This window comes from Myxocyprinus asiaticus, chromosome 48 (genome assembly GCF_019703515.2).
Source record: "Myxocyprinus asiaticus isolate MX2 ecotype Aquarium Trade chromosome 48, UBuf_Myxa_2, whole genome shotgun sequence".
Lineage (NCBI taxonomy): Eukaryota > Metazoa > Chordata > Actinopteri > Cypriniformes > Catostomidae > Myxocyprinus > Myxocyprinus asiaticus.
The window spans coordinates 20577600-20590196 of NC_059391.1; the positions used below are offsets into that span (position 1 = coordinate 20577600).

The following is a 12597-nucleotide window of genomic DNA, read 5'->3' on the forward strand; positions in this document are numbered from 1 at the left end:
TAGTCAGCTATGATGCATTGCAGTACATCAGACTCCTTTCAAACTTTTAATCAACATGAAGTGGCATTTGCATACCATTTCAATTCCATAATGATGATGTATTTACATGTAAAAAGGATATTCAACAATAATGTGCACCAATGAATCATTCAAATTAACCCCAGGAACGTTTTTTAGAAGGCACATTTTTATTTAACTGAAGATCTCTCAAAAGAACAAATACAGTTTTAGTCCATCTACGGCGTTTCAGTCTCACCTCAGCTGAGAGTGCTCCATACTGAGCTGCTTGTTACTACTGGTGGTTCTGTTGAGTTTGTCCAGAAGGTCTTGAATATTAGCTAACTCCATGATGCGCAGAGACATGGCTGCATACAGATTTCCATTGTCTTCTTTTTCCAACATGGACACATTGTCCGCAAGCTGCTTGATACGGCGTTGTAGACCCAGCACAAATCTGTCAGTCTCCACCATCTGCAAATAAATGAAGGAAGGAATATTTTGAGTAGATCACTACAAACAAGAGATTACAGAAAGTTTAAAGCAATAATTTTGAATCCAATGAGTAATTATGCCCATCATAAGACAAAATTAGTTCTTAGATGTCAGGACACTGAATGATTGTCTGGTAGAGTTGTGAAAAGTCAATAATCGATAATATTATGTTCTTTTTTATCTCCTTAATCCTTAAGGTCAGTTGCAGAAGCAAAAAGCATTTTGCATTCTTGTTACCTTTGCTGAGGAGATGATCCACATCCATTGTGCAGCGGCAATCTCTACATTCATGAGTTTATTCTCTGAGAAAGCAGGATCAGAGTTTTGTAGCTCGCACACACAGTCCCTCCCTTTTACTGGCTGTGGTGACAAAAAAAAAACAACATCAAAAAAAAAAAAAAAACAGGACATAAGAATCTACCTGGAAAGGCTTAAAAACAGTTAGTCATTCTACCCCGACGGCTTTCGCTGTTGCGCACTGTCTCCATGTTTATATTCGCGTCTCCTGCTGAATGCGTTTAGATGCACTCTACAATATGGAACAGCCTTTCCTCTCCAGACCGGGCCCAGCCCAGGCCTGATTCAAAAGGTCCAGTTGTCCTCCCTTATTGGCGGCCCTGGGTGTGGTACTGTAAGCACAGACCAATTACAGCTGAAGAACTTTCGACCTACTGTCACTGAATTCAGTGCAACCTAAACCCTTTCTGACAAAAAAACCCTTACTTTACCTACCTTCCACAGGTAACTTCTGTAGTCAGAAAGCCACAATTTTGCAGAAAGCCAACCATTTCTGCTGACATGAGAATAAAAAGTTGAAATTGAGATTGTGTTTTGCATATCTCCATTGCATGACCTCAATAACCATGCACAGACCTGCAGGAGTAAAAATCACTGTTTCTATATTTTACTGTATATAGTTTTGGCATTTTCAACTGTAATGGCTTGAAAATGGGTTTAACAAAGAAATATGTTACGTCTTTGCTTAATTTCCATAAATAATCCAAATATACTTGAATGTAAACCAATGCATTTAAATATTATGCCACTTGCAGGCACTTGTCATCAGCATATCATGACAAAAATAAGTGCTCCAGTTGTCACCAAGCTGAAAACCCAGAGAACTCATACAGTATATTTCTGGTGCCTGGGACCGTGACACCCAGCTGTACAGTAAGCAACGCTATTGTGAGCACTGCTTGGTGAGTGGACACAGACATGGCATCACAATCAGATTGTACAACACATATGAAGATTTCATGGCCAACAAGAACTACATTGATAAGTACACTGCATCAGGCTACAGTGACAAGACTTCCATTGAGGGATCTGGCACTATATTGTATGATAATACTGTATTTTACCAGTGCTGCGGCACAGCTGAGATCTGCAGCTTCAACATTACAACAAAGGAAACCAAGCGAATGAAGTTGAATGGTGCTGGTATAGACAATAAGTTCCCTTTCTGCTACAACAGCTGCCGTGATTGGACAGATATCGACCTGGAGGCTGACCAAGATTCTGTGTGGGTGATATATGCCACTGAGGAGAACCACGGCAACATTGTTGTGAGTCGCTTAGACATATGAATCTCAACATTACACATACTTGGAAAACACATCTCTTTAAGAGGTCTGTCAGCAGCACGTTTATGGTGTGCAGGGTCCTATATGCTACACGCTTTGTTAATACTTATCAAGAAGAGGTGTTTTATGCCTTTGATACAACCACCGGTCAGGAGATAAACACTCTTTCTTCACAATTAGAGAAGGTTACAGCAGGAATTGCCAATCTGAACTACAACTCTACTGACAGGAAACTATACATGTATAATGATGGCTATCTCTTAGCATATGACACCCTCTTCTGATGGATTTGTATGCACTGCAATAACCTATAGTTCTTATTTTAATATTAATTATCACATTCTATTATGAATTTTCTTTGTTGGCTGACTGAATCGCTTAAGAAAACTATGGAACACTGAAAATGCCCTCAAGTGGTCTGTTTCATTTAGGCTACAGAATTTCAGCTGTAGTCTTAGAAAATGAAGGATCCATTGAGGCCTGCCATCACATATATGCAAACAATTCTTTATAGTAGCCTATTATGTGACTGTCAGATGTGACAGTGACGTCATCATATACTACAGAGACTGGAAAGTGACAAACTCATTAATGTTAGAACTCCAGTAAGGAAACCCAACCTATAAATACTGTAATATGCTCAGATTCATTATCAGGTCTAACAAGTATACTAAGTGGTAAATCATCAACAAGACATTCTTCGTGGCATTCTTCAGAACTTGTTTAGAGTTCGAAATATGAGTTTACAGTAAATATGAACTTTCTGTGGGTACCAGCACGTGTAGAAGTAGAGGGAAATGAAATAAGATGGGTGTGATATTTCTGTTCCACGATACAGGCTTCTTTGCATCGTTTTTAATATTTTTGCGGACCTTAAGAAAAATTTGGTGCTTTTGCTAGACGTTATGTTGGCTTATGCCTGATGATAGGCTAGTGTTAGATATTATTAATAATTAGCATACTGCTATTATGTTTTTACATTTACTTTAATACTGAGTATTGTAAAAAAAATTAACTCGATCACGATCACTCAGCAAGTTTTGACAACTCTCACTGGCACGACAACTTTAACTTAATAGCAGTACTGCATGCAAACAACAGAGGGCAGTGCCAGCCAACGCTATATGAATATGTCTTGCCATGTTATGATATTTTGTAATGTCAGATATATATATATATATATATATATATAAACCCACAACTGATGTTTATGTAGGTGTGGTAGGTTTGTTTGCCATTCTAGCTTCTAATAGTAAAATGTATTTGCTTATGCACTGCACTTATAATATTTCAATGTTTTGTGTGTGTGTGTGTGTGTGTGTGTGTGTGTGTGTGTGTGTGTGTGTATATATGTGTGTGTGTGTTTGTTTTTTTTAAACTTTGGTAATCCAGAACTAATAATTCATAACAACTACCAAGTTTTATTTCAGAACCACAATTTATGATGCATACAGTTTTTAGATGATTTCCACCACAAAACAAGCACTTTTAGCATTTCATACATGTAATGTTATAAGTCTTCTTGGCTAAAAAGGATAAAGATAACTTGAAGCAAGTTCAGTGAAAACTTATTGAAAAATGATTTCATATTACAATGTAGTAATCACAGTAGACATAGAGCAAATAATCTCTTGTGTCATAATTCAGATACTCAATATTGGGCTGCATCTTCTTAATTCTCAAATCATAGCGCTCCTCATTGGTTTTGGTGTCAAAAGAGTAAAAGATCTCTTCTGTATCTTTATCTAAATAATGGGTAGCATAAAGCACACTACATACCATGAAGGTGTTTGTTGCTGTCATTTTGTGCAGAGAAGTGTACCAAGTTTGGCCCAAAACAGGTGGAGTACTAGCCTCAACTTTAGTGATAATCAAATTTCCAAAGTTGCCTGTTGATGCATATATAACATATACCCCGGATTCATCTGTGGCAAAATCCATGTCGGTATGGCTGTATAATGCTCCGAGGTGTCCAAATGGAAACTTAATGTTGAAGCCTGCATCATTAAGTAGTGCCACATTACTGACAGTGCGAGTCGTCATATTGAACCGACAGACAGATAGGGTGTTATAACAGTTATAATAGAGCGCATTGCTGTACATGACCAAGTTTGGCCCCTGAATTGTGTTAGTTGTGGGGTTGGAGCTCGATATGTATGTATGTGTAGGTCCTATACCTAATAAAAGAGTACTCATACTACTGTACTGGCGGACGAAGTGGCCATATACATTACTAGTGGACAGCACCACCAGCCAGTACTTCTCATCTCCTGGAGCAGAGTTTGCATCTCTACCCCAAGCACCAAAAGAGTAGGAGGTTCCTTATACTGTGAGGGAATATGTTTTGGGTCCCAACACATTGACCATAAGACCCAGACCACAGTGGTCTAAAAAGATAGACATAAAAATACAAGGTTAATACTTCAGCGCTTTAATGATGGCTAAGTAATAAAGAAAAACTAGTTTATGGGTACTTGGGGAAAGTGTTGGGGGTGGTGATGTAGCATTGAGCTCATCCTTGCAATGTTCCAGGTCCCTCTTAATTCGCTGGTTCTTACGCTGTTTCATCATCACCTGCGAGTGGTCAAACTTCTCTAGGTCCACCATTATATCCTTCATATCCAGAAGCTTTAAGAGTAAGAGTGAAAAAAAGAATTAGTGTAGTACACATGGAAAAACTTTAACTTACATGACATGCTGATTAATCAAATTCATTGCAATTAAAGGTGCACTCAGTAACTTTTTGCTCGTGTCATCTTGGAGTTACAGTGACACCTAGTGGTGTGGATGCACCATCATTCAAAATCAATAGTTTTCAGTTACAGATGCAATTGTAGAAATTCACTATTCACAACCAGCCATGACTAATTTAATCCAAGAGTGAAAGTGTCTAAAAACAAGACAGTTACTGAGATTAAGCGAGTAGTATTCAGCTGGTCATGTGATTATGGCTGCCCCCATGATAGCGCCCCTGCCAATGTAGAATAAAACAGCTTTTATAAGGTTACTGATATGACTAGAGTCCTCATCACATGTGAGTGGTCATGATTTTATACATATGTTTCAAAATTGCAATTCATTTCTTTAGAAATAAATTTTTTTTTAATGGGGAAACAATTACTGAGTGCACCTTTAAATGCATATATCAATATTTGCAGAAAAAGCCCCCAAATAAAGATTGCAATAACAACAATTTAAATAAAAATATGAAAATAATTAAAAAGAATAATTAAAATAAAAATCTTAAAACAATAATAAGAATCATCATCATTAAAATAATGATATATACCAAGTATTATAATTCAGCTATTCAGACTAAATTATTGCATTATTGTGACAAGTAAGGCATTGGCTATGTCTCGTTTGGAAGGATGCGTCCTCCGGAGGTCTCGTTTCAGAAAAGCGAGTTGGACACTTCGAATGCAGCCTTCGAATGTGACCTTCTTTCACGGGAATTCGGAGGATGCATGAGGTGTATCCTTCATGGGCACTCATAACCCACAATTCTTTGCTTCAATGGAAATGTAAAAAAAAAAAAAAAAAAAAAAAAAAAAAGAAAATGATGCCAATTTGCCCGTAAATATGATGTTCAAACGCAAGATATGTTAATTCCCAAGTTGAAGTACCTCAGTAGATGTATAAAATATGTATAATTATATTAATATATAATTAAAATAAAGTTTTAGACTAAAAGTACACCTGTAAAATCTATCTTATTTTCTCTTTACATCATTATAACCTCATACATTCCCTTCTAAAGGGACTGTGTTCCCTTCTCACTCAAAGCGCTCACGCTTGTTAAAGAGTGGCGTGCTGTCATAGCAACCATGTTACGTTTCTGTTTGTCCAAGAAAGGCTGTCTCATTTAAACAAGGCTTGTTTAAAGGAGGACACTTGGTATACTGCAGCCTGCAGCCAAGGATGCGTCCTACCTAGCATGCAGCCTTCCAAACGAGACACAGCCATTGATTAGACAATACTAAAAGTGGCTTCAGAAGTCAATCGATTTTTATTTTATTTTTCCCATATAACTGAACATAAGCCTATAGACGACAGCAATCTATTTTGCAACTGAGTTCGTCAGTCTGTCCTGTTCTCACTGGATGCGTTTTTAGGACAACGTTAAAAGTTAGTTCTCGGGATCCCTGAAGTCTGTTGTGCTTAGTCCATATTTCAGGAACGCATCCTGTGTGACTGGTTCTCATTCGGTGGCTGCACACTGCTTGTGAGGTTTGTTAAGGTGACTGACTGACTGCCCCCCAATGCGGCTCATGAAAACACAAAGTTCCTGTATATATACTTCAAGCTTGAATTGCTCCAATGGTAGAAAAATAAGTACCCTCTGTATATTAGGGAACTTATATACTTTATGTAATTTATGTAGCAAATTTAGTAGGCATCAATAATTGAGTTGATTTTTATTAACAGATAATTTTTTATTTAATTAATCACACTAAATTAATGCATTAAATCGACAACCCTAATTATTATGTGTTCACACAGCTAACATTAGCCTTAACATTAGTTAACTACATAAGCTAACATGAACAATACTTTTTGAGCACTTATAAATCTTGGTTAACATTAATTTCAACATACAGTATACTAATACATTTTTAGAATTATATGTTGTATATGTAAAAAATGTGTAATGTTAATTATGAACTAACATGAACTAACAATTAACAATTGCATTTTGATAAATTAACATTATTATGTTAATTTTTAGTTCAGTATACCTAATGCATCTAGTAATGTTAACAAAACTTAACCTTACTGTAAAGTGTTACCAAGATTTTTTATGTTGAGTGGATCTGCTTCAACATCATTTTGATTTGTTGAACTGAACCGAACTAATTTTTCAGTTTTCCCAAAGTTCTAGGCAATATAATTTTTTTATTTTTTTTTATTTTTTATTTTTTTATACACATTACAAATAATTATACTGGATTTGAAATAAATAAAATGGAAAAGTCACCTCAACTGCAGTCTCTACACTGAGCTGCTGGTAATTGCTGGTGGTTCTGTTGAGTTTGTCCAGGAGGAGCTGAATCTGAATAAATTCTATGATACACAGAGACATTGTCTGCTTTTTCCAGCATGGACACATTTTCTTCTAAATGCTGATGTGGTGTAGTAGACCCAGCACAAGTATGTCAATCTCTGTCATCTGCACACATAATCAGAAAATAAATTGTTGTAATGAACTAATATATAATTTCATGAGTATTCAGAATAGAATGCATACTTAATGAACTTAGATTTACCCAGAGGGTAAAATGAGTTATTATCATACAAGCCAGATTTGCAATTATAAACATCAGGAAATTTCATTATGTTTTTACATTTTTGTTACCTTTTCTGAAGTGATGTTCCCAGTGCATTGTGAAGCAGTTATCTCCATATTCTCGAGTTTGCTCTCAGGGAAAGCAGGATCAGAGTTTTGCAGCTGACACACAAAGTCCTTCCCTCTTACTGGCTGTGATGACGAAATTGCAGGACATCAATAAATCAAACCAACAAATATTCAAACAAAATAACTTCCGACAAATACAGAATACAACATGTGCTCTGTTTTATACAATATTTAAACAAAGTGTTGGTAATAATGAAAAGATGTACATTTAAATAGATAATATATTGCTTTTTTCTTTACCAGTGATAACATTAGAGGAACGATGATCATCAAAATTAATAAGCTTGACTGGCTCATGTTTGAGATAGAAAAGGTTCCTGTAGCCTTGAGAAACAAGAACAACTTTCCGTGACAGGAGCTGATATATGTATAATGCAAAAAAACCTCACTGAGTTTGTCAGTGAGCTAACCATTTCTGCTGACATGAAAAAAATAAAGAAGTTCATCACCTGATTCTGTGGATACTCTGGGTGAGGCAGAAGAGGAGGTGGGAGGTGGTTCTCTATTGCAATATGGTTTGCTTAACTATGAATTTTTAACTTTTGCCAAACCATCAAACTTAGCACTTAAAATACTCACATGGCTTTGAAGACCTCAGTTTCTGGCAATTTTGAGTAAAGTGCATCTAGTGTTTGATGCTCTTTTGCAATACATAATTTTTTTCCACTTCTTCCAATATAAAATATACATCCACTTTAAGAAATATTGGTTAGGGAACAAATCCTGTGCTTCAAAGAACAAATTTGTCCGTTTCCATTAATTGACCATTAGAAAGTGTACAGACAGCCTATACAACAAATTGACAGAATGCAAAATGCACTGCTTTGATCTCATTGTAAAACCTCAAAATGACGGAATAGAACTGAAAAAAGCACATCTTTTTGTTGCAATGGAAGTGTAAAATGGATAGTTCAACCATATGTGAAAATTATGTCATAATTTACTCACCCTCATACTTATTCCAAACCAGATGACTTTTCTCCTCTTTAGAACCTTTAGAAAATGCAGAACGGCTGAAGAAAATGTTATTCTCAATCACCGTTCACTTTCATTTAGATGGAGAAAAAGATGCAATGAAAGTGACTGGTGACTAAGGCACAATATCTCCCTTTGTGTTCTATGGAGGAAGGAAAGTAAAATGGGTTTAGAACAACATGAGAGTGAGTAAATGACTGAATTTTCGTTTTTGGGTGAACTATCACTTTAATAATTAATATTCCTTTAGCAATTCCTTATTATTAAATTGGAGCCATTTAAATCTATATTGTTAGATGAACTTGTCGGAAATATCCTAGACAGACAGAATCTGTCAGTAAGCCAATCAATTCTGAATTCAAAAGGAGAAATAAATGTGAAATTAACAAGTTAGAAATTTTGTTTTCTTCTGTGAATTCCCTTGTTCTTGTTCCTGACATTTTCATCAGTATGCTTAAATTAATAGTACAAGTTATGAGAAGCCATGCTTATGTCTATTGTCAGTATTGTCATAACCAAAGCAGGATGGATCTTTTTCAGAGACCAGGTGGTCCTGAGATGCTTTCTGGTCCAATTTTGTCACATTTAGTTGGAGAGAGTATCCACTGACTCCACTTTCTTAGGCACCTTCCATCAATATGTGGTCAAAGTATTGTTTCTGCAAAGGTTTTTACCAAACCTAATGAAACTGACCATTTCAAAGCACTGTAAATGCATCATGAAAATGTGTCTCATGATGTTCCAATAATTTGTATTCTTTCTGAAATATTGTATTCTTTCACTTTTTTATGAATTCAATCTTATCTACTTTTTAATTACAAATAGTCTCAGAATGGCACTTTTTGGCAGTCAGTCAACCATTTCTGCTGACATGAGGAAAAAAATTAAGAAGTTACAGATTGTGTTTTCTTCATTTCTGTCACTGCCTTTGACACATATGTGAAATATCATTTCAATATCATGCTGCTATGCCGAAATCAGTGGCACATCTTGAAGACTTTCTCTTTCTAATTTTTCTTTTGCCATCATAATGTACATGCAGGCCTATTTACTACTTTTTTTTTTCTTTTTTTTTTTTTTAGTATTTGCTATGATTTATTTGGTTCCATTTCCATCCATAACCGGAAAAAAGTAATTAGTTTTGTAAACATCTCATCTCAACTCATCTTATCTAAACATCTCAACACAGATGTTTTTAAAATAATATAGCCTATTTTTTATATATATATATATATATATATATATATATATATATATATATATATATATATATATATATATACATATTTTTAATAACATCACCTTGAATGTACAGTAATTTTCAGCCGGAATATCAGTGTTGGAAAATCAGAGTATATCATCACAGTATATGTAAATAAAAAACATAATTATCATTACTATGAACGTGCAGATGACATGGAGTTGACCTGAGTTACTGTGTGTTTCACCAAGTCTGCATAACATTTTTGACGGGCTAAGCTTGTAAACTTTTGGGGTGAACTTGTGGTTGACTGAGATGAAAATTTCCCACATTTCTCAACTTCATTTCTTCCTGAATTTCAAAAATGCGCCATTTGTGCAATTTTCACATCCTCTTCAATAAAGCATAACTGAAATTGCAACATCTTAGTCGTTGTTTGGCAGTTTAAAACAGGTCTTTGAGTCTTCGGGCCATTTGGTCATCATGTTCCTGTACCTGTTGATCTTCACAGTCACTGTAAGTTTCTTTTTGTCTTGAATTAGCTCTCAGGTTGTAGTCACTGACTACTCTGAATATAAATATCAGAGGGGACACAAGTTAGCATAGCTCATTATGTATGTACGGTATGATTTAATAATCTTGATACGTGTGATTGCTTGAAGGCGACTGGCCAGGCTCAGAGAGTTCCAGGTAAACAGGACAATGATTCCTGTGTGTGTAAAATAAGCAGCTCTATCTGGACTTTTCCTGCTACACGGTTTGTGGAAGTCACAAAAGAGGTCCAGAGCTGTGAGGCCCACCTGAACAAGTTTCAGGAAAAGGTGAGTTCCTTTGAAGTCATTTTCATCCATTTATAGCATTAATTCAGTTAACAGAGACTGCAACGATTTTCAGACGATAATCATTAGAATGGATTATTTACATATTTGCCTTATACGATACACATAAAAGCTATATTAAGCTAAATGGAACCAAGATCTTCAAATATTTGTACCTACATCCCTAAATATCAATGTCATTTAACTAATTTGTGGGGTAACTTACAGGTCGGGAGCCAACTTGTTGAACTGCCAAAGATGGCAGCCACTCTTAAGAACATCACAGCCCATCTGAAACTATTTGATTATCTTCACACAAGTGGACTGTACAATGCTCTTCATCTGCGTCAGCTAAACCATGAGCTTGAGGAAATCCATCATGCTATCAATGAAACACACTTGCACAACCCCAATAAGGAGACACATAACCTACTAAATGAGGTAGACCTTGCTGTTAGTCCAGCGTTTGACAGAATGTGGAACTATTTAAACATAAATGAATATAAAAGTTGACCATATTTCCAAATAGCATTTACAAATTTCAGATAAATGTACCATCTGTGTTCTTCTCAGCTGAATAAGGCTAAAAATGATGTCCAGAAGATGTACAGAGATGACATCTTCAACCTAGAGACAATGAAGAAGAGGTTACGTGACCTCAACAACCGTGTGCAGACCTGCAGGACCATACCAAACAATTTCAGGAGTAAGTACATTTCTAACTATTCGTGGATACGTTTTGGTTGAGGGTGAGTTGTAGAAACTTTCAAAGAACAGAATTAGTTTCAAATGATGTTTAGGAGGAAATGGTATTATATAATGTCTAATATAGTATTTTGGCAGTTTTATTTATGAAGTTAAGAAAATGATTATAAAGTGAACAAATGTAAACCGCTGCAGTTATGAGGATATGATAAAATAACTAGCCGATTACTTATAAATATTGTGCAACTTGCAGGCACTTGTCATCAGCGTATCATGAACAAAATAAGTGCTCCGGTTGTCACCAAGCTCAATTCCATCAGCAAGTCATATATTTCTGGTGCTTGGGGCCGTGACGCCCAACTAAATAGCAAGGAACGCTATTGGGAGCACTGTCTGGCGAGTGGACACAAGCATGGCATCACAGTCAGATTGTACAACTCGCATGAAGATTTCATGGCCAACAAGAACTACAAGGACGAACCGATTGCACCATCCTACACTGACAAGAATGCTGTTCAGGGTTCTGGCACCATACTGTACGATAATACTGTATTTTACCAATGCTACAGCACAGCTGAGATCTGCAGCTTCAACATTACAACAAAGGAAATCAAGCGAATGAAGTTGAATGGTGCTGGTATAGACAATAAGTTCCCTTTCTGCTACTACAGCTGCCGTGATTGGACAGATATCGACCTGGAGGCTGGCCAAGACGCTGTCTGGGTGATATATGCCACCGAGGAGAACCACGGCAACATTGTTGTGAGTCGTTTAGACCCATTGGAGCTCAATATCACACATACCTGGAAGACACATCTCTTTAAGAGGTCTGTCAGCAGCACGTTTATGGTGTGCGGGGTCCTGTATGCTACACGCTATGTAAGTACTTACCAAGAAGAGGTGTTTTATGCCTTTGATACAACCACTGGCCAGGAGATAAACACTCTTTCTTTGACTTTTGAGAAGGTAGCAGCAGGAATTGCCAATCTGAACTACAACCCTGCTGACAGGAGACTGTACTTGTATAATGATGCCTATCTTTTGGCATATGACACTTTCTTCTGAGGGCTTGTCATGTGCAGCTAACCAATAACATTTCTCATAAATAAATGTTTCAAATTCAAAAAGTTCAAGGAGTCTCAATAACTGATGTGTTTTATTTCCTAAAGCTTATTTGTTGATGGTCCAGTGACTTGCTTTGCATACTGGCAATAAAATGATTATGAGGTCAAACAATTAACAGGTATGATTTCAAAAAATACAATCTCTTCCTAAGGCCTCCAATACAAGATACACAACTAATTCTAATATAATGCAAATCATAAGACTATTTTAAAGAAAATCTGCTTAAAAATGAATAAATATGCATGTATAGTACATGTTTTACACCATGAGAGAACATAGTAT

The 12597-nt window shown here is 36.1% G+C and overlaps 1 protein-coding gene and 2 pseudogenes across 1 annotated transcript; 2 read left to right on the forward strand and 1 right to left on the reverse strand.

Moving 5' to 3' along the window:
• The first annotated feature begins 1459 nt into the window (after nucleotides 1-1459).
• On the forward strand, nucleotides 1460-3486 carry LOC127437541 (olfactomedin-4-like; annotated as a pseudogene).
• LOC127437540 (olfactomedin-4-like) lies at nucleotides 3477-7961 on the reverse strand (annotated as a pseudogene).
• Nucleotides 7962-10019: 2058 nt separating this feature from the next.
• On the forward strand, nucleotides 10020-12323 carry LOC127437673 (olfactomedin-4-like). Its single transcript, XM_051692736.1, has 5 exons — nucleotides 10020-10183; nucleotides 10330-10488; nucleotides 10714-10926; nucleotides 11059-11191; nucleotides 11444-12323. Exons 1-5 carry the CDS (start codon nucleotides 10151-10153, stop codon nucleotides 12253-12255), a joined length of 1350 nt encoding a protein of 449 aa, XP_051548696.1. The 5' UTR covers nucleotides 10020-10150; the 3' UTR covers nucleotides 12256-12323.
• Nucleotides 12324-12597: the final 274 nt, after the last annotated feature.